This window comes from Crocodylus siamensis, chromosome 5 (genome assembly GCF_052110815.1).
Source record: "Crocodylus siamensis isolate JL-2025a chromosome 5, ASM5211081v1, whole genome shotgun sequence".
Lineage (NCBI taxonomy): Eukaryota > Metazoa > Chordata > Crocodylia > Crocodylidae > Crocodylus > Crocodylus siamensis.
In genome coordinates this window covers 165,784,583-165,812,473 of record NC_143399.1, presented here as the reverse complement: position 1 = coordinate 165,812,473, position 27,891 = coordinate 165,784,583, and the positions used below count along the sequence as shown (strand labels likewise).

Sequence of the window (27,891 nt, the reverse complement as noted above, 5' to 3'; positions counted from 1 at the left end):
GCACCACTACAGTGCAGATTCTTGAACAGAGATTTAGTGCTCCCTCCAAAAAAATGCAAACACTCAGTTAATTCAAAAGGACCTCAATAAGTTTATTTTAACCAGAATAGCATTCATTTATCTCTAGTATTCAATTAAATATCAACTGGCTTTGGTTTCCTGGACAAGATGTACATTAAATCAGAAGTACATCCGTGCTTTGCTAATGCTAATATTATGAAGTTTGGCAGACAGTCTGTCCACAAACCACTCATTACACCAGATTTGGAATGGGGTAGGACAGAGCTGCTTACAGCTGCTCTGCTCTGTGCTGCTCTAACACAAATACTCCCCTGACCTACTGGAGCTGCTCTTGAGATGCTACAATGCTGCCAGTGCGGCATGTACAGCAGAGTAGGAGACAGATCATGTCAGTGGTCATTTTGGATAAGAAGTAAGTATAAACAATTATCTGAGGAGCTCCATTTATTTAATAAGGAGACACTCAACACACACTGGAGTTTCCTTATGGTTTCAGCAGTTTGACTCCCATTAGAATTAACACAGATTTTTAAAGATGCTAGTAGCAAACTAGCTAGATTTAAGAGTTTATTTGGCACCTAACCTAAAAAGGCATTTAAAAAAATTCTATTAGACAATTCTCGCCATCAGTAGGGACCAAAATATGTTCGGAAGTCTAGTCCAAGTATTTCCGGTTTTAGATGAACAACATTACATTTTCAAACACAGAGGCACAGACAGAAGTCCACAGTCCAGTACATGAAATCTCTTTGCATACAGATAGTGTGAAATTCCCTTCTATGCAAAGGGCCTACACAAATGCTCTCTATGCACCATTTAAAACCTTAGTCTTCTGTAGAAGACTAAAAATATTGTGCGTCACTAAAGACATCTGATAGGACAAAGGAAGCATCAGCAGCAGAGCTGTTAAGAGAAACAGTGCCATTTACAGATAGCTTACAGAGCTGAATGCAGTTTAAGTGGGGCAGATCCCCTTTGTGTAAGCCCTGCGTACTCAACTGAATTTCACATTATTATACTAGCTTTTAAAGGCTCTTTCACAGGGGTAGGCAGTTATTTCAGCTGGAGGGCCGCTTAACGAGTTCTGGTGAACTGTTAAGGGCTAGAAAGGTAGCCCCACCCCTTAATAGATGCCACAACCCCTGGTTACCATCTAGGAGCTGGAAGTCCTGCCCCCTAACCCTATGACCTTTGCCACTGGCAGTCCCTCCCCTTGCCCCCAGAAGTACTCCTTTTGGGAAGGGGGGCTTGCCATCTTGGAACCGGAAAAAGCCCCAAACTATATACTACCAAATCCCGGGACGTCATTCTCCCCTTGTGCTCGGCCTTGGTGAGGCCGCAGCTGGAGTACTGCATCCAGTTTTGGGCTCCACAATTTAAAAAAGATGTGGAGAAGCTTGAAAGAGTCCAGAGAAGAGCCACGCGCATGATCAGAGGTCAGGAAAACAGATCTTACGATGACAGGCTGAGAGACATGGGACTCTTTAGCCTGGAAAAGCGCAGGCTCAGGGGTGATCTGATGGCCACCTATAAGTTTATCGGGGTGACCACCAGGATCTGGGGGAATGTTTGTTTATCAGAGCTCCCCAAAGAATGACGAGATCGAATCGTTATAAATTACTGCAAGACCATTTCAGGCCAGACGTAAGGAAGAATTTCTTTACTGTCCGAGCCCCCAAGGTCTAGAACAGCCTGCCATCAGAGGTGGCTCAAGCACCTACACTGAACACCTTCAAGAGTAAACTGGATGCTTATCTTGCTGGGATCCTATGACCCCAGCTGACTCCCTGCCCTTTGGGCGGGGGGCTGGACTCGATGATCTTCCAAGGTCCCTTCCAGTCCTAATGTCTATGAAATCTATGAAACAATCAAACATCCATAATAACATATTTTAATTTTATTTAAACATTTTTTTCCCTGATTTGTGTGTTTACATTGTATATATAGATGTGATTGCATAATAGCTCAAAATGAAGTCTTACCCTTGTATATTGGGGAGGTATGGGCAGGTGGATATGGGTGTTGTGGGTGTGTGTATGTGGGATGTGGGGTAGTCAGGGGTATATGTGGATGTTGATGGGTGGGTATGGAGGGTTTGTGGGGATGTGTGGAAGTATGCATAGGGTTTGTGGGAGGCTGTGGGGTGTGGCGGGGGAGCGTGGCTGGGGGTGTTTGTGCAGGTGTGTGTATGTGGTGGGGTGTGTGTGCATAACAGCGAGCAGGGCTCCCCCCACAGGCCTGCAGGGGTGTGTGGGGGGAGGGTATGGGTGGATGCAGTGTTTGTGGGATTGTGTTGGGGAGGATGTGGTTGTGGGGTTTGTGGGAGAGAGTTTGAGGGTATGGTGGGTGTGCATGGCAGCCCCCTCACACACGTTCCCCTGAGCCGGTCAGCACCTGTCCCTGCCCTGCAACAGCTCTTTCTGGCTGCCGTCACCACTGTCCCCAACCCTGCAATACTGGAAGAGACCTGCATGCACAACCCTGACCCAGTGCTCCCCACGCCTGCTCCAGATTTGCCCACCCAGGCTGGGCAGAAACTGTTGCTCACCATGGAGGCAAAGTGGCCCCCTCCCCCTTGTTGCTGCCAGCGCTTCCTGCTGCAGCCGGCAGTGTCCGTGCCCTGCTGGGCTCCCCTTCTATAGAAGCCACCACCACCAGGGCAGCCACTGAGCAACCCAGAGGCAGTGGTGATGGCACCAGACATGCAGGGCAGCTCACCATGGCATAGACTCTGCCAGCTGCAGCAGGAAGTGCCAGCAGCAAGAAGGGGAAGGGGGATGCTCTTCCTTCATACCAAACAACAGTTTCTGCCTGGCCACCACTACTGGTGCTCAGCCTAGGTCAGCGAGTCCAGAGTAGGTGTGGGGCATGCCAGGTCGGGGCCTGGCACACAGGTCCCCGGCAGTACCACAGGGCTGGGGCCAGTAGCAACAGTAGCTGAAAGGAGTTGCCAATGCCTGGGCTGCCTAGAAAGGCAGTCTAGACATGGAGCCACCCCAGCCCCACTGTGTGCCCAGGTGTCAGGATGTGCCATGGCTGGAAGACACTTGGGCCAGGCAGGACCAAGAGATCTGTCATGGGCTTGATCTGGCCCACAGGCCATATTTTCCCCATCCCTGCTCTTTCATCTCCACCACCAATGTCAACATTTCAGTATTCTTTAAAAATTTTTATTGGCTTGCATGGCTGGCTTCTTACAGAAAACAGAGCCACCTGAAAGCTAGTCATTTCTGTTCTGGAATTACTGGAAAGCCTATTCTTGAGCGGTTGACTTGTAATGCTTCAATGTGCGAGCAGAAGGATCAGTAGCCTTAATCCATCTTGGCATCCAATAATGGGGAAGCCAGTCACTTTGCCCTGGGTAGTGCTTTTCAAAGATCTGGCGATAGTAATAGCCTTCTTTAGTTTTAGGTGGATTGAAAGGAAATTTCTCAGCTGCTTTTTCCAACAGAAGGTCATCAACCTACAGACACAAGTGAAATCCAAGTTAAACTGTGCAGTTGCTTTATAAAATTTTTTTACCAGATCATTAGCTTCAAGTGGAAGTAGTGCCAACTCATTTCAGGGGATAAGGTCTAACATTACATTCCACATTTTAAGTTGTCTGTTACAGAAACAAATTAAAAAGCTGCCTAAGAGGTGAGTTTCTATCACAAGATATCTGTGCATGGCTGCCCCTGAAATAATTGAAGTCCTGTCTCCCCATTTGCTGAATATATGTTTGTGTGTGTGGTGTGTCTTTTGCTTATAGCTTATATAGTCCATGCTTATTCATGTTAATACCAGGTTCTTTTTGCCCAATGAGCTTACAAAAGTTTCTCTTCCTTTTTTCCTGTCATACTATCAATATTTAGACTTCTATCCCACATCAAGAAAAGCTATTGTGAATTAACTGGAACTGTTTTGAGCAAGTTCCAGTTCTGCAGTTTTCTACCAGGTGATAGGTTTCTTGTTCTGATTGTATATTAACCTCAGTTCCCATCCAGTTCTGGTCCCATTCAGCCTGCAAGTTCTCAGTGGCAATAGTTGGGCAGCTGAGATACAAGTCACTTGTAATTTCCCCACTCCAACAGGGGCAAGGAGCCAGCTGGCCTACAGAGCAGAGTTGACCAGAAGTGTAACAGAGCAGCTGGGTACCCCTGGTAGTGGCAACACACAGGGAGAGTGGCTGCTAGCATGGCCGTGAGGCTGCTGTGGCAGCTGTTATTCCCACCCTCCCCCTGTCAAAGTTGGTGCCTGGGGCTGCTCCAATCATGCCACCTTAATTAGACTACTGGAATTGACAGTAGAGGGTACCCAGATTCAGGTGATCTCCAAGGGCTTTCCATTAGTTGGGCTCTGTCATAAAATAAAGTTGTCCTCCCCATCCTGCAGAACCTCTTGTGGAACAGAACAGTGATATAACTAGAGCTTCTCCAGAGATAATACTGCCAAAACTATTTTTCCTGGTAAGTACTGAGGGAGCAAGCTGCCCCAACACCCTCAAACGTGGTTTGGATTGGATTCTCTATTGTATGACCTGATGAATGAGTAGCTCATCTGTGCACTGCCAGAATAAAGTGCCCATTGCATCTCCCTACTAGTAATTACATCCATTTTGCATTGCTGAGGTAACTATTCTTGATGTAAAATCATCAAAATTGCAATTATACTGTCTGACACTGTAACAAGAGGTTTGAGTTCTGAAAACTCTGGCTATGTTACAGAGGTGGATATCAAATATCAACACTGAACAGCTTCATCAGCTGGGAGCCAGGTTAAAGCAAGTATGAAGTGTTTATGTAAACTACAGCACCTGTGCCACATTCAACTCAGAAGCATGCCCTGTAACATATATACCTACATAAACTCACAAGTATACTTGCAAACAGCTTCCTTCACTTATTTTAATAATATTAAGATTCTTACATAGCCATTTTCATAAGCTTTTATCATCTCTTTCCTTCTAGTGTACCAGCATACCAATCTCTATTTGAAATGTATTTGGGTAGTTTTTACAGTCTGAAGCATGATGATTGATTTTTAAAATCAATCTTGCTCCTGTAATATACTAAAGCAAACATTAATTTAAAAATTTCAGCACTAAAATTAAAGATGTCTTTTCTAAACTGAACAAACTGCAGCTTGTTGGCTGAAACAGTCAATGTATTTGCAATACCTTTCACAGCAGAGTGCAAGTGTATGCTACTGTACCTGCTGATCAATATAGTCCTGGAGAATTGAAAACCATGACTTCTTGACAGAGGTTATACCATCGCTGAAGGCTTCTTTGGGTCTCCAGAGTATTTCTTTAGGAAGCAAGTTGGAATCCTGAAAGGACTCTCTCAAAAGATATTTTTCAATTCCATTCTGTTGACAAAAAGCATATCAATGCCATGAAAAGCAGGGTTTAAAGCATGATCCACTCCACAGGCCAGTGAGTAAGAACCAGATTTTTTAAATGGATCTTTCCTTTTTGAAGTCCATTTAAAAAAGGCCACTGGCTACCAATCCAGCAAAACACCATCTCATATGCTCAACTTTAAACATGTGAACAGACTAATAAAGCTGATAGGACCACTTAAGTTTAAAATAGGGATAGACACTTATTTGGGCCTCCAGGCTACATAGGGAGGTTTGGGGAGCTGTCACAGCCGAGGTCAGCACCCACCCCCTGGTGCAACAGCTCACCAAATCTCCCTATGTGGGATGGGGCCATGGGCAGGCGGGGAGCAGGCATGGGCACCAGGGCTGCCCTGCAGCTCCTCCCTACTGCCCCACCAGGCATGGGGGCCCAGAGGCGGTGCTGGTGGTGGCAGGGAAGAGATGCAAGGCAGCCCCAGAGCAGGCTCCAGATCCTGCTTTTTCCCTGTTGCCACTGCCACTGCCCATGGGTCCCAGGTGGTCTCCAAAGGACCAGGGATAGGGCCACTGGCACCAGCCAGAAAGAGCCACCATCACCGGGACTGCCAGGAAATGGGAGTCCGGCCATGGAGCCGCCCCAGCCTGCTGCTATGGTTCTACATGCTTAAATACTTTGCTGGATCAGAACCTTAATTTCCAAGCTGATTTTCTATGGTTTTGTATACCTTTGGGATTCTCAGTTCTGCTGGCAGGGATAGGTAATAAGAAGTAAACCGGTGATCCAGAAATGGGACTCTCAATTCAAGACTAAAAAAAAAAAATTTAAGAGCAATGAATTATATTAGAAAATGTAATACAACAAACCAGTGACATGCTGTCTTATAAGTTCTGTAACTGGAAATTCCACGACTCTCCAGCTACATTTACAGGAGTTAAATGCTTTATTTCTAAATATTTTGTCTATGTCCATAAAATTATTTTCACTTAATTCAACAATAAAGATAACTGGGTACCTTACATGCACAGTATCCCTCAATCAAAGAAAATCCAAAACTATGTTATTATATATGGTGCCATCTGCTGGAAAACTTGTTATATCACACAGACCCCTGACATTTCCACTGCAGATTCCATATTCTCAAATCAATGTCTGTTCCTCCATATAGATAAATTAAAAAAATCCAAATATCCCAAAAAATCTATGTAGAAACAGCCAGGTGTCCAAGGGGGGAAAAAATGAAAATTTCTTAAGATAGGCATAACATTCAAGTACAAGTCGGTGTGGCTTTCAAACACGTTGAGAATTAAAGACAGATATTTGAAGCCATCCTGCAGTACTTTTATTCAAAATTGAATGGGAATTCCATGTGAAGAATAACTGAGACCTTCCTGCTTCCAGATGACATGTCTGAGAGAATATTGATACCATTTCTGATAATTAACATTTAAGGCAACAAATGAGTCAATGGGAACTTTGCTTTGAGTTACAAGAATCTATGCCAGCCATTTGTCCATTTTCTGCGAGACATGTTAGTTTAAAAGTGACTAACAAAATTAACCTAGTTGGGTTAGCTGATTGGAGCACCACTGAAGTCAACTGAATATATAAAAGAGTAAAATATGGTGCATTCCAATTTTATAATGTTTAGTACCCAAGCAAAAAAACTCATAGTTCTGCATACTTCCCCTGCCACTATGCAGTACTGTGTCAAGTGCAGAGACTGAATTTCCCCTCCTGCACATTGACGGAGATAAGCACATCAGTTTCAGCCAAAAGTATTATTTTCATTTAATGAGAATTTTATTTTCCATAGCTGATACAGTCAAAGGTGCTTCCCCTCGTCCCTCAGCCATCCTCTCCCTATTGTCTCTTATTTCTATGTTGTATCACACCTACATTTAAATAGTTCAAGAAGGCACCTTGACTTTCCAAATATTTTATACAGCAATATCCTTTGGCATACCAAATGAATAGGTGATGATAGCTCTCCCTTAACTGTGTGAATTAAAACAACCATACATATGAAGCCAATTTCATCCAGAAAAAAATGCAATGCAAATACTAGTTCTACTGTATCCAACCCGTGTTAAAATGGGAAACTAAAGCAAAGGCTATCAAGTGACTTGTCCGAAGTTACCCAGGCACAAAGCAGAACTAAGGGAAGGCAGATCTTTTTTTGACCCAAGTCCTCTGCTTGAGCCACATACCTGTCCTTCCCATCCCACTCTTTTAATTTTTATTCAGCTGTCTGTATCTATTCCTTTTGTATGTTAATGCCATTCCTCTATTATCTGGTGTATCAAGTCTCAACATAGGACAGTTTAGTATTAATTTCATAAGCAGCAACTTAACAAAATCACTCTCCCATATTCGGTAACCACCGTACCAATTTCTTTAAATCCCATCTCTCTCTGTAATTGCTTTTCTCTGGCAGTTTCAATATATTCTTCTTGTCCATGCAAGAAACCCAAAAAATATAAACTTTATACAATTTACACAATCCACCTTTATCCACCTTTATACTTTCATTAGTTTTTAAAATGTGGTATATTATTCCTGAGGTCATATATTTCTGAAATACTTGATTTGCTAATATAATTCCACATAAAACAAATTAAAACCAAGAGAAAGGCTTTCCTGGGTAAATCATCCAGACAGCAGCCTTCAAGTGCAGTTTTAATAGGTCCAATTACACACAATACCCTAAATGTTATTATCCAAATTCCTTCAAGACACAAGTCCAATTTAATCTTTGTATATAAGCCCATACAACTCTCTCTGCCTTCAGCAGTCATCAGTATTTATTCCTACCTGAGGCGATTCTTTCGTCTAAACTTCATCTTGCGCAAAAAAGCTGACTGCTGTTCAGAAACAGCACTTCATCTGGCTGAACCGTCAGTGCTTTTTCATTGGTTAAATACTGGGTCCACTCATATCAGTAGCAAATGTTTCATTCACATCAATGAAGCTAAAATTCATCCCTTAAAATACACTGATTTATAAATGTAAGAATATGGAGGGTAGTATTTAACTCTGCGTGCAAAGAAACAATCCAATGATTGGGTCTTCGCATCTTTAAAATATAGTCTGCTTGGGTTCTTGAATCCCACCTGGAACCAAGGCATTCAGGTACCTGAGCTATGCCTTACCCATGAGCTGCAGTAGTTCTGTCTGCACGAAGAACATCAAACAGGTAGAGCTCTCTCAGCAGCCTCTCGCTCTCTTCCGCAGATTCTTCAGGAGAGGGAGCCTGTAAAGAGTATTGTATGCACATGCCATAAAATGTACTGGTAATTCAAATACTTCCTGTAAATTAGGCTAGAGATTAGGAGGAACGTTATAGGCATTTATAGACATGGTGTAGGAGGAGGAGGGAGCACCCACAGCACCATATGTATCAGCGTCTCCATGCTGAAAAATGATGGCAGGAGTGCTTTAACTAAAGCTTGTCATACAAACTTAAAGTTCAAGCACCTCTGCTGCCATTTTTCAGCCCAGGGATGCTGATACATATGATACTGTATTCTGCCAGAGTGTGGCAATTACCACGCTCCAGCAGACTCAATTAATTAAGTCTGCTCCAACCCACTGTAATTACAGCACATCGGAGCAGCCTCCCCTGCAAGTGTATAGGCTTCACATGACTATGAGAATGGTCAGGCATTTGAACAGGCTACTTAGAGTAGTCGTGAAATCTCCACGTTTGGAAACTTTCAAAAGCAGGTTAGACAGACACTTGGGTGGGTTGGTTTAGTCAGGGATGATCGTGCCTTGAGCTAGGAACTGGGCTAGATGATTTTGTGAGGTCTCTTGCTGCCCTACTTTCATACATATGGTCCTAAGTGGATTTCCAGTGATCACAGTACAGTGATCTGCACAGGTTTAAAGCACAAGCCAGATGTTTAAGAAAATTCTAAATAATTGAGACTATTTAGTAGCCCGTTTATTAGGACTCTTTCTGCTACCTTCCTCACTCACACACACAAAGAAACACACACACAAAACTTGCATGTTCATATACCAACACCTTTCCAGATCCCACACCTAGGCTATGAGCTTTTGTATATTTCCCAAGAGCTACATCATGTTCTATTGAGAATACACCAAAGACTGCCACACAACACCACCCTAGGAAACTGTGTAAGGCATAAGTGATCCTGGAAGAGGAAACCAGGAGTATAAAATGATCAGTCCTCAAACACATTATTAATTCTTGGAGCATGTAAGTGGGGATGCTAAATGTAAAATTTTACATAAATATTGCATGTCTGTTACTACTACAATTCTCACCACAAATCAAGATGAGCTCAGATGCTATCCAAAAAGTATAAACGGATCAGGCCAAATTCACAATAAGTGTAAACCTGCACAGTTTCTTAGCTTCACACTTTAATCCCAGAATAGATATGAAGAACTGAACAGTGAGAATCTCTCTCAGAAATAGTCACTGCATCATCAGGACAGCTGCTATAAGAGAAGGGAGAAATTTGTCTCCTATCCCCTGCTGGAGCGAGCTATCATAGCCTCAATGTCAGCGCAGCTGTGACGTTTTGTATCTGCTGAGGCTCTGCCCTTCAGTCTCCATCTGGCACTTTAACCAACTTAAATTTTCCTTTAAAGTATAGGGAAAAAAAAAACCACAACACATTCACATTAAAAATATTGCAAAAAAAAAGGTAACTGATTATCTCTAAAAAAGGAATTGAGGTAAAGGCAATACCTAGATTCTAGACAGGATATGTGATATCCTCTTAAAACTTACATATTCCAGTTTTGTTGAATTAGTCACATACAGAACTACTCAAAAAGAAGCATTTGCAAGATAGAAGTTTTAGAAACTACTTCAAACATTCATTTTAAAAATTATTCACTGGCAAACGATAAGTACCAACAACAGAAAACAACAGAAAAACATTAGGTACTATTCTGATTGTTTCAGTGAAAACACTGAAACAAAATGTGTGTGTGCACAAATAAAACTATTTTGTGTGTGTGTGAAAAAATACTGTAATTTACCTTATGGAAGTAGATATATCCTTGTGCCAGTTCATCTGAGCCTTCTCCTGAGAAAAGGACAACACTGTCTGTTTTCTTGCGTATGTATTTTGAAACTAGATACATACCTAAAAACAAATTAATAAAGTCATTATAATGAAGTTATAACTACACAAAATATTTCAATTGCTTCTAACTGTAAATAGACAATATTTAAATATGCTAAATCAAAATGTTTCTTTTCATATTAATTTATGGTAAGAAAACGTTAAAATACACAAAAAGGGCATTTCTTTCTGGTTTTCATTGTCAGAATAATATTACTAACTGCATACCTTTATATCTATTTATGAAACAAAGCCATTTGTTTGTTTGTGTACACTCCTGCAACTGACCTTAAAGCACAAATAGTTGGAGTGAAATATGTGATCTCAATCTGAGAAAGTACTTGATCATATATATAAACCCTATGGACTTAACAGACTTTAAACACATACTTAAAATTAAGCTTAAGCACTGTTGTGAATAGAAGTGATTTCCTCAATACAGGCTTAGTTGTAGGAAATATAAGAATGATAACAGGCTCACTAGTTAAGATTAATCCACAGAAGTGACAAATATTAAATATGTAAACTTCACTTTTTGAAATAAAATGATAAAAAAAAAATCTTACTGTTTTTCAAACTTCCTTAACATACGATTTTTAATAAATTTACTTCACCCCATAAACTGCATCTGACTGGAAGGGTGGTGGCAACAGAGTGGAGATATTTGTGGCAGGGAAGCTCCTATAAAATACTACAATGTTGCAACCTCCAGAGTAAGGCAAGTCTAGGACTCCTTAAAACTGCCTTGTGGGTACTCCTTGATTGGAGAAAGGGGCATCACCCTGACAGAAATGTGCACTTGCAGAGGTGCTAAGCAGTCAGCAGCAGCTCTAATCTGTTGTTCACTGTGAACTTGGCCTGGCCTTTTCACTCTGCCTTGATGGTTGAAAGTGAGGATGGTAGGACTAGGGCAGCCTCCACTTCCAGACTCTTGCCTAAGTGTGCGGGCTGAAGGTTTTAATGTGATGGTCATATAGACCTCTTGTGCATACATCATGATTCAGAGGATTGACAGTTGCCAAGAACTTGCCCACTTTTCTGAAGTTATTTTACATTAATTTGGCTTTGTAACAAGAAAGTGTATTATTTTTTAGACATTTATTTTACTGGGTTCCACTTCATTGGCATATTAAATAATACCCATGTGCGAACAAAAGTATCTAGAAAAGAAAAACAGATCAAACTCTGAATACCATATTTTCTTGCATACCACATGCCCCAAAATAAGACACACAAACCGTTTTTTGGAAACGTAATGTACGGGGAAAAAAAGATTTTTTCCCACATCCATGGCCAAACACGTGACATAAAAAGTAAGTCCTCCTAGAAACTAGGAGCACTCAAAGTGTGGCATCCCAGAAGATATCTGGGTGAGGCAGCAGGAACTTCCTGGTATGGCAGGACCCTTGGGAGGGGAGTAGCAAGACTGCTACTTCTTTACTGTAGATTGTTCTTTATGCAAGTTACAATAAATAATTGAAGTGTTGTTTCTACACAACAAGCCTCATCAAAATATTATAGACAGCTCAGCCAGCAAAATTGCTACTTCAACAGTGCTCAGCCAATAGCTATGGCTGTGAGAAGGTTACAAATAGACCCGACCTCTGCTGCCTGCTGAAGCAGAAAGAAGTGTCAACCATTGGCACATAGCATCCCCCTGCTTCTATTCCAACACATGAAAACTAGCTTCCCTGCTTAAGATAAATTAAAACTAGCCTCCCCACAAGGGAGGGCTGATTTTGGGAGGAAAGCTGTGTGTAGTATGCAAGTACATATGGTATTGCTTATTGTAAAACGTCAACCATTCATGAAAACTTGCTTTTGTTTTCTAGTCCTTGGTGACTTTCCTTGTAGATATGTACAGTAGTTAAAACAAGTTGTTACACTCAAAACAGGAGTCCTGGATAAAATTCTGTTGTTTGTGTTATACAGGAGTTCAGGCTAGATCAGTATTCCTCAAATCTCTTCAGGTTCACAACCCTCCACAGTAAAAATGTTCACAACCCCCTCACTTTTACAGTTAATGTAAGAGTAAATACATATCAAATTAATAGTAATAAATCTATGTAAAACTTGTTTCTGCGTGTATTTCTAACAGTTAACAAAGAATGCCTGGCATTAGAATTTATGGGGATGCAGAGAGAGGAGGGGTACAGTTGTCTTTAATTAGGCTGTAATAAAATTTCCAATTCCTCATAACCCCACCATTGTTAGAAGCTAAGAACCACAAGCTGAGAAACAGTAGAGTAGGAAACCTAATGTGGACTCAAAATCTATTAATATATTTCTTTCATTTAAGGACCTCAAAGCGTCAGAAACATAAGCATACATCTCTTCATAGGTAAAGTGAAGTACAAAGAAACTGAATAACTTGCCCATTGTCTAATACTGAAGCAACAGTAGAATTGGAAATGAAACTGGTTTCTCTGACCATTAAATGGTCTATGAGGATAATGTGCATGTATAAAGCTATACATCAATACTTAATAATAATAATAATAATAATATTATAAATCTTACCTACTGAAGCTCTTACTGTTGTAATGTCATAGGTTTCCAAGGAAAAAATAACCTCTTCTAATGCCTGAATGCCTTCTTCAGAATTAAATATTACTTCATGATGTTCACTGCCAATATGAGCTGCTACCTGTTTACAATGACAGTTTACAATAATGGAATGATTTCAATTGAAAACACTTTACAAATATATATGGCACATCAGAAATGCCCAGTCTCTTTTTCAACAAACTCTTACCATGATTACTTAACAGGTGAAACTGGGACAAAACTACGCTATCTACTGGAATTTATAGTGGGAAATTTGATAAACTAAACAAAAGTTCTCACTATACTAAATTCCAATTCTGGCACTCCCCAAAGTGCAATGGGACTTGTAATGGCATAAGTAGTCAAGGTATTTGATTTTAAGTGCTAAACAGTCCAAAAGACAACATGATTCCCTCAAAACGTATCTACGCTTAAGTCTGAGACCCTTAGATTTAACAGATTAATTGCTAATTACATTTGCAAGAGCAAAATTAGATACCCCATACACATTTCTTCTAGGATGTAGATGTTAGTCATTTATCCTAAGACTTGGCTACAGATGTAGGCAGAGTTGATGCACGTTTGACACATGGGCTATGGACAGAAATTACAAACACACCAGTGTATGTGATTGAAAACCGGTTCAGATCTGTAACACAACAGAAGTTCAGTGCACATAAACCACTTTCAAAATGGCTGAAACTAGTTTAAGATAAACTGGATAGATGTAGTATCATACTGAACCAATGTAGATTAAATTGATTTATTGAACTTGTGTCCCAGATCCACTCCAGATCCAAATTTAACTTACAGTCCCACAGCATCCCAGTCCCAAACTGCCACATCGCAGGGTAGGCAGGCTAGCCCCAACTAAGCAAGGAGGCATGCTCTAACTCAGTGTTTCTCAAACCATGGGTCGTAACCCAAAAGGGGGTCACAAGAATATTTCAAAGGATCAGGAGCAAGTGCCAGAAAAAATGCACAAAAGCATGGGTTTCCCCTTGCAAGCAGGCCCCAGCAATCAGATAACGGTAAGGGTATGGAAAGCTGGGGTTGGAGGGCCGGGGCTTGGGAACTGTTGGAGTGGAGGAGGTGGTGTGTGCATGCGTGTATGTGTGCACACATGTGTGGAGGGGATGGGCGTGGGGGAGAGGGGCAGGTGCTTGCTCGCACTGATGGAAGGTGGCCGGGCACCAAGGCTGTGACCGGGGGGACAGGTGGGAAGCATTATGGGTCAGGCGCAGGGCCAGGGTGGTATGGGTTGCAACAAGCCATTGATCTTTGCAAATAGGTCCCAGTACAAAAATGGTTGAGAACAACTACTCTAGTATACCCCAGCTTGACCTGGGCTATTGCAGGCATGTGGATGCATTTCCAGAAACAAAAAGTGAATATCTCCTCACTTGCTTATCAGTTTAATCTACACAGCTTAGACTCACCTGCAAAGATTGAACTGATTCAGCCTTGGGCTTTAACTGTTTAAACTTAGCCATGGTCTTTTTGGTGATGATGTATTAGTAGCTTTGGTCTCAGAAAGGTCTTTCAAATAATGCCAAAGCTCTTGCTGCTGCAAGATTTAACTCAGAAGCAAAGCCAATGCTGTGTAAACTTAATTTTACATCAAACTTGGAATCCATGCAAAAGAGAGAACTATTGAGAGAATCACGGGCGATGTATAGGGGGGTGCACCTGAAGTGCACATGCACCCCCTGAGATTGGCCAGGCCCCCGCGAGAAGTGCCAGCGGCACTTCCAGGTTTGCCTCCAGGCAGCCCAGCCTCAGGCTTCTGCAGCGGGGGAGGGGCTTGCAGCCAACCCAGCACAGCAGGCACATGCAGGTAAGTAAGATTTCTTCTTGGGGAGGGAGATCAAGAACCCCACAGTGCAGAAGGGAGTGGGCTATGGAAGCGGTGAATCATTCACCCCCACCCCTGCCCGCTGCACTGTAGGGATTGTCCCATGACCCAGCCTGGACAGAGCCCTGTTCACTGTGAATGGGGCAGATCGTGGGGCAAATGGAGCCCAGCAGCTCCAACCAGTGCGCACACAGCAGGGTAGCCAAGGGAGGAGTGGCACGTTCCCCCAACCACTTGGCTCCCCAGTGCTGCGTCCCTGTACAAGCCGCTGGGCTCTGATTGCACCATGACCTGGCCTGGTCAGGGCCCCATTCACAGTGAATGGAGCCCCAGCCGGGCCAGGTCGTGGGACAAGCAGAGCCCAGTGGTCCCTGCAGAGTCGTGGTGCTGGAGAGCCAAGGGGGACTCATGCCCCGCCCCCAGCCTTTGCACAGGGCAAGGGCAGGCCGCAACTGCGAGGCAAGCTGGGTTCTGCCTGCTCCATGCCTTGCTGCAGTCTTTGAAAGCAGCACACCACAGCGCCATGTGCCTCACTGCCCAACCTGCCCAGCTGTGGGACACACATGGTGCCACGCCCTCTTTCAAAGGCTGCAGTGAGGCGCAGAACCATGGAGCAGGCAGAGTCCAGCTCACCTCGCAGCTGCAGCTTGCCCTTGCCCCATGAAAAGATTGGGGGGGGGGGCATGTGTCCCCAGAGCCGCAACTCTGCTGGAGCCACTGGGGACGACTTAGGTGGGGTGGGGGTCCTGGAGGCTCCGTTTTCTCCAGCCCAGTGGCACTGCCAAAGCTGGCCCTACTCCAGCTCTGGGCCCCTCCGGGCAGTGTGGGGCTGAGACTGGACTGGGGCAAGTGCGGGGAGGCAGCCAGGGCCAGTGCAGGGCTGGGGGGAAGTGGACGCTGGCACCAGGCAGTGACCCCTGACATGGGAGAAGGGGCAACCGCATAGGTGCAGTGGACTCCAGCCCCAAGCCCGATCCTTCCCCAGTGCCAGCCCCAGCCTCTTTACCTTCCCCCACCATGGCCCTTTCCCCTCACCCCGCAGACTTTCGCATGGGGGACAGCACACACGCATGTGCACACACTGCCTCCCCCCCTCGGCCCATTGCCCCCAGCCTGAAATCAGCTCCTGGGGGACCCCCCCACCAGTATTAGGAAGCACCAGTAGCCCATGAAGAGAATGTATTTTTTGTTTTTGCTTCCATAATGCAATTGCAAAAGCAGTGATCATACTAAAATATAAAGTTACACTGATCATCCTACAGTGTAAACTGAAAAAAAATAAATTATTTACCATACCTTTCTGGCAGCCAGTAAATCAGGACTGTCTTCCATACCAATTGCAAAGGTTTGTAAGGGGTATGTGATGTTCGATTCTTTCATCAGCTTCAGGAGCACTGCAGCAACCAAGCTGGAATCCAACCCTCCTACCAACAAAATAATTTTATTATTGTTTTAAGGCACTGATATCTGTACAACAGAAAAAAGATTTAAGGCAGCCTTATTACTTAAAGGCTGTATTAACTTAAAGTATGAGATATACTTATGAGTGTGAAATACAGCCTTAAATGATAAAGTTGACATTATACAATTTCAGTGGAACATTTGTAGTAGAAATTACTAATGCAACGTGATATCCAGCAAGCTTGACAGGAATCTTTCTTTAATATACATAAAGGGAAGGTGGAACAATATTTTAAGATCTTTTAAAAATCATTCTCTATACCCAGCCTTTTAAGATTGGACTGATCCTCCATGTCATTTCCATTATGAAAGTGATTTCTTCATCCACTTGCTGCTTATGGTTCAATATACCTTCTTGGCTGGGATAATATAGTTGGAGACAGTCCTGCTTTGAGCAGGGGGTTGAAGCAGATAATCCCTTCCAACTCTAATTTTCTATGATATACCTCTGATAAATTTCTTTTTTGTTTACAGGCTGTGAGAATAATTAATTGCTCAGTTTGCTGGCTGAACTTCCCCACCATCCTAGAAATTAGTTCTGGATCAACCAAGACTCTTAGTTTGACAGCAAATAAAGAGTTTGGCTCCATTTTCAGTGTTTTCCCCATTGAATTATAAAATGTTTTAAATTACATTTATATAAATTTGGTCCTGAAACCTCATTTCACATTTAAAAAAAGTAAATGTTATGGTAATAACATCACCAGATATTTTGACTTTCCTGAAGGTTTCTTTTTTGCTCCAAATATTTTATGCAGACAACACAAAATTGTATTTTATTCCATTTTTTGGCAAAAAACACTTTTTCTGAAATATTCCACCCATTTCTGCCCCCCACCCCCACCAGGGCTTCAGCTACTCACTCTGCATAACAACTGCTGTTTTATTCAAACATCCATCTCACTGGGTACATGGTAAGTGCATCTAATTAAGCCATGGATGCCTATATGCACAGCCTACTACAACTCTGATTGTCAGTAATTTTACAAATAAAAAAAAAAAAAATGAAATGTCAGACCCAAGGCTAAAACAAAGTGGGACAAACACTGGGACAAAGTGCAATCATTCAAATGTTAATTTCTGTTGTCAGGACAAAAAGTACTAACAGTGTACAGTATAACATGGCACAGTGCATCTGTATAGTTATCCCAGGATTGCATCACTGAATCAATGGCAGAAGGGAAGCAATGCATTTAACTGCTCACTACATCCTGACCAGAAGAGAGTGGTGTGTGTGTCTGCACCAATCCTGGGACAAACACAGACATAGCTTGTCCAAGGAGTAATGCAACATCTGTTTCTAGCTTTGCTCTCACATGGAGCTTGACAGTCCCTCATTTTTAAGAGTATGTTGGGGAACTGATTGAACAGAATGTTATAACTGCATTTCTTCTTGGTGAATGATGGTCATTCAGTCAAAACGAGCACAGCTCAACAACTTAGTGAGGCTCTATAAAGATGACAATTTTCAAAAAATACTTCAGATTTCTGATGAACATTGTAACAGAAAAGGTAAATTAGCATTCCTATAATTGTAGATAGAACACTGACAAACCATGGTAAATAAACACTTTTTAGGTGGCAAAAAAAAGTATAAGGACTGGAAGTCCTGTTATTTACCTGACAGAAGAGAACCAATTCTTCTGTGAGACATCAAACGTTTTCTAACAGCATTTTCAAACAGAATCCGAATGTTGCTTTTCACAGTTTCAAGCTCAAAACCTGTTGAAAAAGGTAAAACAGGAAAACATCCAATTAGAGGTTTTGTTATGACTTTACTGACATTCCTAACTTGGTTGAATCCAAGTAATTTGTTATCAAATGGATTTCAGGCAAGGATATACAAGCCCCAATATATTCAGAAGCAGCTGGTACAAAGACAGCCCAAGATATGAAGTCCTTCCTTTATAGAAAGCTTCATTTCTGCTTTCTTCCAAGTAATACCAATTATACCAAACAATCCAAGTAACATATATATCAAAATGATTAAATAATGGGGCATTCTGATTAAATTTTAAATGGGTTTACGTAAATTTATTTTTGCTTTGCTATGTTACCTGAAGGCAAATTTTCCACGGTATCATAGGCAGCATGCAGAGGTTCATCTTTACAACTGTGAAATTTTACCACTTCCACTGACGCAATTTTACCAGATGGTTTTAAATCCAACACTTCGTAGTGTCCCGGAAGAAATGGCTCCACTTTAGGACAAGAAGACATCGAGTGCTTTAAGTTCATAAGACCTGCAGACAAGAAAACAAAGTAAGGAAATTTCAAGAGTTTCTATGCAAGTAGCAATGCCTCTAACAGTACTATGCTTAGAATCAGGCATGAAATATTCCTTTCCAGATTATAAATGAGTTGTATAACAAACATTCCAAATGTGATCCTTTGCTAGCTGGCACAAAGATAGGGAGATACCATAATGTTTGATGACTCCTCTGTTGCAGGAATCCTATGAACTACAGATGGGGCTGTTAAAGCAGAAGTAGTGTGTGGTAAATACAAGCAGTATAGACACCGCAGGGCCAGAGTTTAAGCTCCTGGCCTCTGAGGAATCCAGAACTCTGACTAATGTGCATGTGCTATCTATACAGAGAAGGGAGATTGGTAGGAACCTCAGACTAGGCTTCAAAGGGGTCTGTATACTTGGTGGGGACCCACCTAAAGGTAGTTGATAAAAACACTCAGGGAAGTGGTGTGCTTGAAATCCCTCTCATTTGGGGGACTTAGTGCTTTACTCGGGGATATACAGAGGCGTCCTGAAGGTAGAAAACTTTTCAAGTGCCTCTTACAAAACCAGGTGGCAGCATCCTTGCTTTATAAAATATATTTGTGCCTAGAGAATTTATCCAGGAAATCTAGAACAAAAGCTTAACTCCCCTCCTCATCCCAAGATAGTCCAAGCCCATGCCTCATCTCCCAGGAGCAATGTCAGACTCCTGTGCAGCACATAGTAAAATTTGACTAGTACTCATTTTTAATTGATGAATATGACTGCTTATGAGAGCTTGAAAGGCACAATTTACATATTAAAAGTAGTGAAAGATTTATAATATCACCACGTGGCCAAAGTCATTGCTTTAGTATATTAAAATAAGTTAGTTATATTAATTTAGAATTTTCATATTTAATAAATGATAGACTCTCACCCTGCTCATGGCGTTTCTAGTGCAGGCTGCAGATCAGCCTTGCAGTAAATTGTCAATGGCCTTATTTTATTTGCCTTCTAGCTGCCACTTCTGAAGAAATTAAAGGAAGCATTTTGAAAAACCTGAAATGTAATATAGCATCAGATAGTCATCTGGATGCAATTTGATCAATTCCAAAATAAATTTATCTCAGCTTTGTCAGAACTGAATCATAATATCATTCCTGTAATCCTTATTAGTACTGCAGTAATCCCTACAGTAATTTTAACTCACAAAGCAAAGTTGCAGAATTGAGTCTAATAAGATCCAAACCACAAAAACAGTGAACTTAATGTGGATGCCAATTACCAAAAGCAGCATAAATGAGTAGAAAAGAGACTGACTTGTATGTTATTCAGATGAACTCCTTCCCTACTTCAATTTAGTAGTGTTCAACTAAGTTAATGTCTATGGTCCCAAAATTTGATTTTTCTACAAAAAGAAGTGGTGGAAAAATCTTTCAGGATATCAAACTTCCAAAAAAGAGTCTCCAGACAAAAAATGTATGCCCCTCTGAATGAAAATCAGAATTCAATGAAAATCTCCTAAGAATCTCTAGGGCCAAATTCTGACCTCACAGACACAAATCTACTGCAACTTTGATTCCTGAGTCCCAATTAATAGTTAAATACAGACTTCAAATTTCTTTCTGATGTCAGAAACAAACATACTTGAAGTCAAACCAACAAAAAGCAGATAAATGATTTTAGGCATTATAAAGACAACTTAGTCAATTTTTAAGTCCACATATTCTTTAGAAGTGCAAATTACGTTCTATTTTTTTTTAAATAAGAGCAACCACTTTTACATTTTAGACTGACTGATTAGATACCATTATTAATTGCCTTGCTACTCACTTAAGTATGCCTCTCCTAAGGATTATCAAGAGAAAACAGCTTTCCTCCCAGACTGTAACAGCAAAGCCTACATTTTACAGATTTTACCTTTTGCTTCTGAGCAAACACCCAAAAATCCATCTTCGGTCAGCACTTTAAACAATGGCCTCACTCCGTAAGTATCTCTTCCCAGAAACACTTTTCTGTTTGCAGTATCCAGCAGGATGAATGCAAATACACCATCTAGCATGGAGGCTGTTTGCTCTATTCCTCCTCTGCTATATAGATGAAGAATCACCTCGCCATCCACTAAAGTTTGAAATTCAAATCCAAACTGTTTTTTCAACTAAGGAAAATTATTAGAAAGAAAAGATTAACATTCACTGACTGCATTCTTTTTTACTTTAAACAAAAACAGACACACATTTACTTGCTTGCAGTTAACAAGAGAATATACTGTATTCTTGCACAAAACATGCCCCAAATTATAATACGCATCTTGTTTTTGAATGTGAGAATGAAGATTTTTTTTTTACAAGTTATGGCTGCAAAAGGCAGGGACAGAACCTAATCTTCAGCTGACTCACCCTCCTTTTCTTCTTCAACAAAAGCTTGAAACCCTAAATGATCACAAGTGATCCGCATGGGTAGAGCTATGATTTTGAAAAGAACTAAAGTTTCCAAGACTGTGAAATAGGACGAGAAAGACCAGGAGCAACAAACAGATAGCAAAATTACCCTAATAAGATGAGCTTGGTTAGTGGAACATCATGGTCATGAAAAAGGAGAGACAACTGTTAACACCTGGAGAGAACAAGGAGCCGTTAAGTCAACTGACTCCCTCAGCTGCCTGAATAGTAGTATCATAGCTGCTACAGTGTGAAGCAGGAATCTAAGCAGGGTACTCCTATTGTAGTAAGAAAAAAATCAGCTTCCCCACTTAATACATGCACCCCAATTTGGGGAGAGCTAATTTTGGGAAAAGTGTGTGTTGTATGCAAGAAGATATGTAAAGTACCTGGTGGAGAAGAGTTTGAAAGCTGTTTGACATTTTTATATGCACAAAGCCCTTTTATTTCAGCTGTGCTTAGGGTTCTTTCCCCAACTACCCACAGGGTCCCTGTGCAACCTTAAAGAAGTGACTTTCAAGGATGTTTTCAAAAGTGCTTTTAAATTGTGTACATTTATTTCAATTTCTGGATGTAAAAGTGTAAACATATGGCTTTGATTTTCAGAAGTGCTGAGCATTCTCAGCTCCCAAATTGAAAAACCAGACGATCAGTACTTCTGAAAGTCTGTTTTTCACTCTTGAGATCCTGAGGGACACTTCTGGCATCTCCAGCTTAAGCATCACAATCCCTAAAAATCAGGTGCTCATTCCCTGTTGGGCGATTAAGGAGGCTGAATGGGGAGCCAAGGCTTACCATGCAGACAAAGGGGATCTAAGCATCTCTGAAGGGCAATTCATAAAAACCTACATGCTGAACAGGGAACCTCTTACACCTATTCAATAGGAACTATTGAGCACAGGGGTGTGTTTGAATTCTCATCCCTGTCTGGAGCATAGGCACCTGATTCAGGGCTGCATATTGGACTCTAAACAGATAGAGGTACATATTGCTTCAACGCCCTTCCTGAGTTTAGGTGCCTACGCAGCCCTCACTATTTTTAAGATATGGATTACGGCAGGGATTCTGCTACCTGCCATACTTCATAGAATATTCCAGTGATTACAGCACTCCCTGGGAGATCCGAGTTCTCAGCCCCGAGGGTTTCATGCCTAAGTCTCCCTTTTACACAAAAATGTCCTCTCATAGAGTTATAGATTGTTAGGGGCTGGAAGGGACCTTGTACATCATTGGGTCCAGCCCCCCTGCACTAGGCAGGAAAAGACAACTGGGGTCTCCAGTCACACACCTATAGACTACTATATGGGAGCACCTACCACATAGCACCTACCACACTTCCTGCTGAAGTTGGGCCACCAAGAATACAAGACTCATGGGGTTCAGAAAGAAAACAAGGAGTGTGACTTTAGCATACTGATTAGGGCACTCAACTGGGGAAGGGAAATGTAGGTTCAGATCCCTGTTTTTAATAGGCTAAGCACCTTATTATATATTTCCCATTAACGGTAACACAAATTTTGCCAGTCTGGGTCCATGTTCAGAGTCTGATTTTTGAAAGCGGTACATGCTACTGAGAATGACCTTGACATACTGCAGAACTCAGCCATCTCTCAGATTTGCTATTACTGCATCTTTAATACTTGCTTTGTTCTGTAGTATGATAGAATTGCTGGGAGTTGTAAATGCTATTGAGAACGACACTGTGTTAAAATTCACCCCATGTCCACACACAACAGATGTTATTTACATATACACAAACATTCAATGTCCTCAGCAAGAGTTTGAATGTGTGAGCATTACAGAATAATGCTTTTTTAGCCGTACTTAGACATATTATTTATTATTAGGGGTCTACTCAACTAAGGAGGTGGCTGGCCAATTTCACTGGCAGACCGCAGGGCCGACTGCCCTTTTCACAGGCTTACCATGAGGTGGCCCCACCCCCCGCTGGTGACTGGAGAGGGCTGTCTGTCAAATGGCTTTGCCCCCTGTCCTTGATTGGTGGAGAGGGGCAGGGCTGCATGACAGGCAGCCCTCTTAGCTAATCAGTGGCAAGGGGCAGGGGCAGCACCCATCTTGCCTGCTTGCCCTTGTTTCATCAGCCCACTCCCCCACAGCAGGCTGCACTCCCACCAGGGAGCCAGCATTTTTTTAGTAAGTTCTTTTTTCCCTGCAGATTTTAGGGACATCGCCCAATTTTATGATCCACAAAGTCGTGATCTGATTAGGTCCCTATTCATTGTACATTCACTGTACATTGAGCATCCTGGGAGGGACTGAATACACAGTCCCCAGGTCAGGAAGATACTATATTGGGACCAAAAGTGTCAGATCTTTGAAAGCATTTAGGAACTTAACGGTGTTAGTACTTTTTCAAAGGTGTCTCCACAGGTGAGGTATACAGGGTGAGAGTCTACATAGCTTCGGGACAGTCTTGGGAAAGACTGATCCTGACAACACCCGGCCCACCCACTCCTGCCTGCACATGCCAAACCCAGGAATGAAGCGGAGAAGTTACTCTGGAGATATCCTTTTACAGTCACTCTCAAGCATACTGGAGCATGGAAGAGAGAATAGGTGAGAAGGGCATGCTCAAAAGCATCCCACCCAAACAGTGCCATGAAACTGGGGTACACATAGTCAAACTCCATTGAGATCAAAGGCACTTGCTTAGATGTCTTCAAAAAATTCCACTAGACATCTTCGCAAAAATAAATACATTTGATCCCACTGGGATCATCTATGAAATGTTCATTTACTTTGATACTGGAGACATGTCCCATCTCAGCCAATATGTTAATATAAAATAGAAAACATACATATAACACAAGACATACAACAGAACTCACCCCAACTAAGATACCAAATATTAGACGATGCTCACTTTTTTAATACAATTTTATACTTTTTTCCAGCTCATGTTACTTTATTAGAAAGCACTGACAATGTACACACCCTGGGAAGCTTGAAATGAGTTTAGATTTCCTTAGCAATTATTTTCCCTCTTGCTATTTATCCACAGTCATGTTTCAGTGTGAAATTTTTATGGGCTACTGTACAGATTTTAACCCAGCTCATGTATATGCAGTAATTGATATAGCTCATTTATTTCAAAAGATGAATTATTTGGTTATTTTTCTGACATTATAACTCACCATGTTCTACACAAGTTCTAAATACCCACTGCCACTCAGGTACTGTACTACATATCAAATTATTTTTTTCTACCTGTCTGAAATTGTAGATTTCTCCATTGTAACACAGCCATAAATATGGAAACTTCTTCACTCGAATAGGCTGCATTCCGTATAGCTGATCAACAATTGCAAGTCGGTGGAAACCAAAACAACAGTTGGTGAAGCCATTAACATTTTCAAAACGAAATGCATCAGGACCTCTGTGGGCTATTTTCATAGCACTCAGACACTGGACAGAAAGGCATTCATCACTTCCAAAAAGGGCCCAAATGCCACACATTGTGAAATCTGACGAGGGATGTATCACAGCTACCAAAAACGGAGAACCTGTTAACAGACATATGATCAAACAATGCATTGTTATTAGAAAAGTTATGTAGGACGTACATTTACATTTCCTGAATACAGATAATCAAACACTGCCTTACCAAAAAAACAACGTTCTAGTAGACCAGTGATTCATGACCTGGGTGCCGTAGCATCCTGGGGTACCTTGTGATCCTTTCAGGAATGCCACAGTGCAATGTTAGCACCGGTAGGTGGGTAATACACAAGTCAAAAGATAAATGCTATGTATCTCTGACTGAGTCTATAAACCCACAAGATAAACCCAGAGATTTCAAGTAGGAATCCAGTGTTAAAAGCATTTTAACCTGTTTTGGTCTTTCTGAGTTCTTTCCAACAAAGGAATTGCTCTATTATTTTTTGGTAGTCAAAAATCAAGTGAAAACGTAGAGCTGACATTTTCCAAGTAGTGCCTTGACTCTAGTGAGGGGTCTCTTACGTCCACAGAAGTTGGCTCTGCTAACACAGGGCTGATTAAAAATAAACAGTCCAGTCCACCTGGAAGAAGGATAACTTTAGCATCCTTTGAGAGTCCACGAAATTGGGTTTAAGTTCCATTTTGGATACTGTAAATGTTGGTTGCTTACACAGCAAAAGTACACTTATATTCCAAAGTACAGGATCACAGGATGACCTGATATGGCAGTTAAAACCTGTTTATCCCATATGTCACATTTAGGTTGACGGTTCAACCAAAACTATTTAGAGCTAATCTAGGAGAGTCACTGATGTTCTGCTGTGGTTTATCCTAGAAGAAATATGCCCTATAGAATTGCTGAGTGTATTATAGTTACAGATGCATAAGCAAATCTTGCAACAGACTGAGGTGACCAAAAAAAGCTACTGAAAACTTCAAGAATACAGAACAGCTTTTTAGACAGGTCCAGGGATGGATCTGAGATTTTCAGAAGTTCAAGGCAGCAGCAACAGCACCCCTCACTGCAGGGATGGCTGCACCCCCTGCTCCCACCCTCTTCCACCCCTACCAGTATGGACATTTTTAAGTCCCTAAAGCAGATGAAAATCCCCCTCCCTTCCCCTTCCTGATCAGACGTGGGAAAGAGGCTCTGGCCGGGAGGTGCCCTGGTGACGGTGGGGCCACCGCTCTGACCCTGTGTCCGTGTCTCCAGGCAGAGTTCCGCAGGGCAACATCCACCGATTCCCTGGACTCACGCCAGCGCACTCTGCAAAGTATCCCCACCTTGGAGGACTTGTTATTAACGTGGCCCTCATTCCTGCCTCTATTTTTGCATTAGCTGTCCCAAGAACTTTGCTGCTGCACACTTCACAGCCCCTCTAGAAAAAGAGGGGGCTAACAATTTCAGTGTGAGCTCATGCCCATATCTGTATGCGTATCAAATAGGCAGCCCCTTTCCCCGCTCCCCTAACTCCTGCTGCTTCTTTCTTTGCTGCTGCTGCTGCTGCCTTCTCCACTGCTGAGGAGCAAGGAAGCTCCAGAGCCATCCAGGGTGAGTTGGGGCCGGGCTCAAGTTGGGGATGGGAAAACAGTTCCCCCCACTCTGCTCAGTCACGGCATGAGAGAGAGAAACCCTCTGTCCATTCCCCTGCTGCCACTGTCGGCATCTCCAGCTGTGCCTAGCCCTCAGGCAGGCAGGAACAGCTCTGGTGCTTCCCCAGGCAGTGAGGAAAGGCAGAGGGGACAGGGGTGGGGAGAGGGCATACCTCTGGGCAACAAGGGGATGGGACAGAGTGTTTTCACCGCTTTAGGGACTTTAAAAAGTCCCCATTGGCTTCCACAGTGCAGTCCCAAAAAGCCAGGATGTGGTGGTCACTTTCCATGACATTTAAACTGAACAGTTTATACCTTTCTAAACTGGCTTGGGCATCTGGACACTTGTGAATAGAACACACCTTTTCCCTCTGGGGTTGGGGTGCAAATCTAAAACCAGGTTCTGCCATTTTTAGTTCAGTCTGTGCGCTCCAAACTTCTGTTCTGTTACAGGTATAAACCAGTTTACTGTGCCCAGCTTCTGTGTTATGGGTACAGACCAGTTTCTGACCAATTATACTAGTAAAAGTGTAATGTCTACACCTGGCCTTGTAGTTTAAACAACATTTAACCCATCCAAGTCTTATGTCCTTGGACTTATCTTCTATGCTATGTTCTGCCCCTTATGTTCTTAGCAGATTGCACAGCCATGGGCCACATCAAGAGTATTCACAAGGGACTGAGCCTCTGTACACAGAAGATTAGTCTAGGCCTAGAGTATTGCCACATCCGCTTTTTCAGCCAAGGGTGATTAATGCCAAGTCCTCCAGTGAAGAAGTGCTATACGATGGCAACTTTTTGGCTGTCATCTCATTGCCCACGCGCACTCTACTCCTGCAATAAATGCAAGGAAACTCATTCCACATATTTTGAGAGCGAAGCCGCTTCATGTTTAACAAAAGTGGAGCGCTTGCATGGAGGCCCTCATTACAGAGCACTGGACATGCTGTAAATTCATCCCTTTGCTCACCTCATGGAAATGTGAGGTAGCTCATTCCCCTGATTTTGTTCTGGCATGCCCAGGTCCTGAACAAGCAAGAGTTGTAATTCAACTGGATTCTTATACCCTCCCCTTCTTCACTTTGCACATCTCCCAGCAACCCCTGCCTGCTCCATTCATTGCTTGGCTCTAGGCCATTTCCAGACGGATGGGGGAGCGGGGAGGAAAGGTGGGGGGAGGCTGTCTCCTACCAGCACCTTAGGAACAAAACCATTTTTGCAAAAACCGCATGCAGTGGCTAGGCCTGCTCCCAGGCCGGCCAGGACCTGAAACCACCTGCTGCTCTTTCTGGTCTGGGGCGAGCAGGTCCCCAGGTGCCAGCGCCCACCCACCGCTCCGGGCAGAGGTTCCCCAGGGCACCCACGGGCGCTGAGGGGCCGTGGTGCCTGCCCCCTGTGCCCCTCCGGCTCCCTCCTTATTAACCCGGGATCCACTCTACCCTCCTCCCATTTGTCCTAAGCAATCAGCTGCTGCTCCGCGGCGGGAGGCGGCCCGCGCCCCTCGCAGCCAGGGAGCACGAGCCGCGGCTGATGCAACGCGCCGGATCCCGGCGCATGGCCGGGCCCCCGCTGCGCCCCGGCGCCGGCGCCGCGCGGGCTGGGGCCGGGGCCGGGGCTGGGCCCGGGTCGCGCCCGCGGGGTCCCCCCAGCACCCTTCCTACCTCCGCCCGCGCCCGCGGGACACGCTGCTGGTACCAACCGGGAAGTGACAGGAACCGGCTCCGGCTCCTCCTCCCGGCGCTGCTGAAACCCTGGGCTGGATTTCATCAGGCGGCCCCGCCCCGCCCCCGCCCCCCCTGCGGCGGCCGGCGCCTCTCCCGCCCTGCCCGGGGCTCCTGGCTCCCAGCCCTGGG

At 43.1% G+C, this 27,891-nt stretch overlaps 1 protein-coding gene across 2 annotated transcripts; it reads right to left on the bottom strand.

The window, feature by feature from the left end:
* Positions 1-3,175: 3,175 nt before the first annotated feature.
* ASNS (asparagine synthetase (glutamine-hydrolyzing)) lies at positions 3,176-27,812 on the bottom strand. 2 transcript variants are annotated; one of them, XM_090046964.1, is made up of 12 exons: positions 27,738-27,812; positions 24,215-24,510; positions 20,466-20,703; positions 18,388-18,573; positions 17,951-18,052; positions 16,166-16,293; positions 12,988-13,114; positions 10,382-10,488; positions 8,515-8,615; positions 6,090-6,171; positions 5,215-5,370; positions 3,176-3,484 (listed from the first exon to the last, which is right to left on the bottom strand). In XM_090046964.1, exons 2-12 carry the CDS (start codon positions 24,461-24,463, stop codon positions 3,275-3,277), a joined length of 1,686 nt encoding a protein of 561 aa, XP_089903090.1. In that variant the 5' UTR covers positions 24,464-24,510; positions 27,738-27,812; the 3' UTR covers positions 3,176-3,274. The 2 variants fall into 2 exon arrangements, with proteins under 2 accessions (XP_089903090.1, XP_089903088.1); XM_090046962.1 differs by having other exon boundaries at positions 27,700-27,808.
* Positions 27,813-27,891: the final 79 nt, after the last annotated feature.

Coding starts and splice junctions, on each gene's coding strand:
- ASNS (XM_090046962.1), bottom strand. CDS start 27,805: ATGAAATCCAGCCCAGGGTTTCAGCAGCGCCGGGAGGAGGAGCCGGAG. Junction 24,511..27,699: donor TCCCGCGGGCGCGGGCGGAG/GTAGGAAGGGTG, acceptor GTCTGTTAACAG/GTTCTCCGTTTTTGGTAGCT. Junction 6,172..8,514: donor AGAACTACTGCAGCTCATGG/GTAAGGCATAGC, acceptor TTTTTTTTTTAG/TCTTGAATTGAGAGTCCCAT.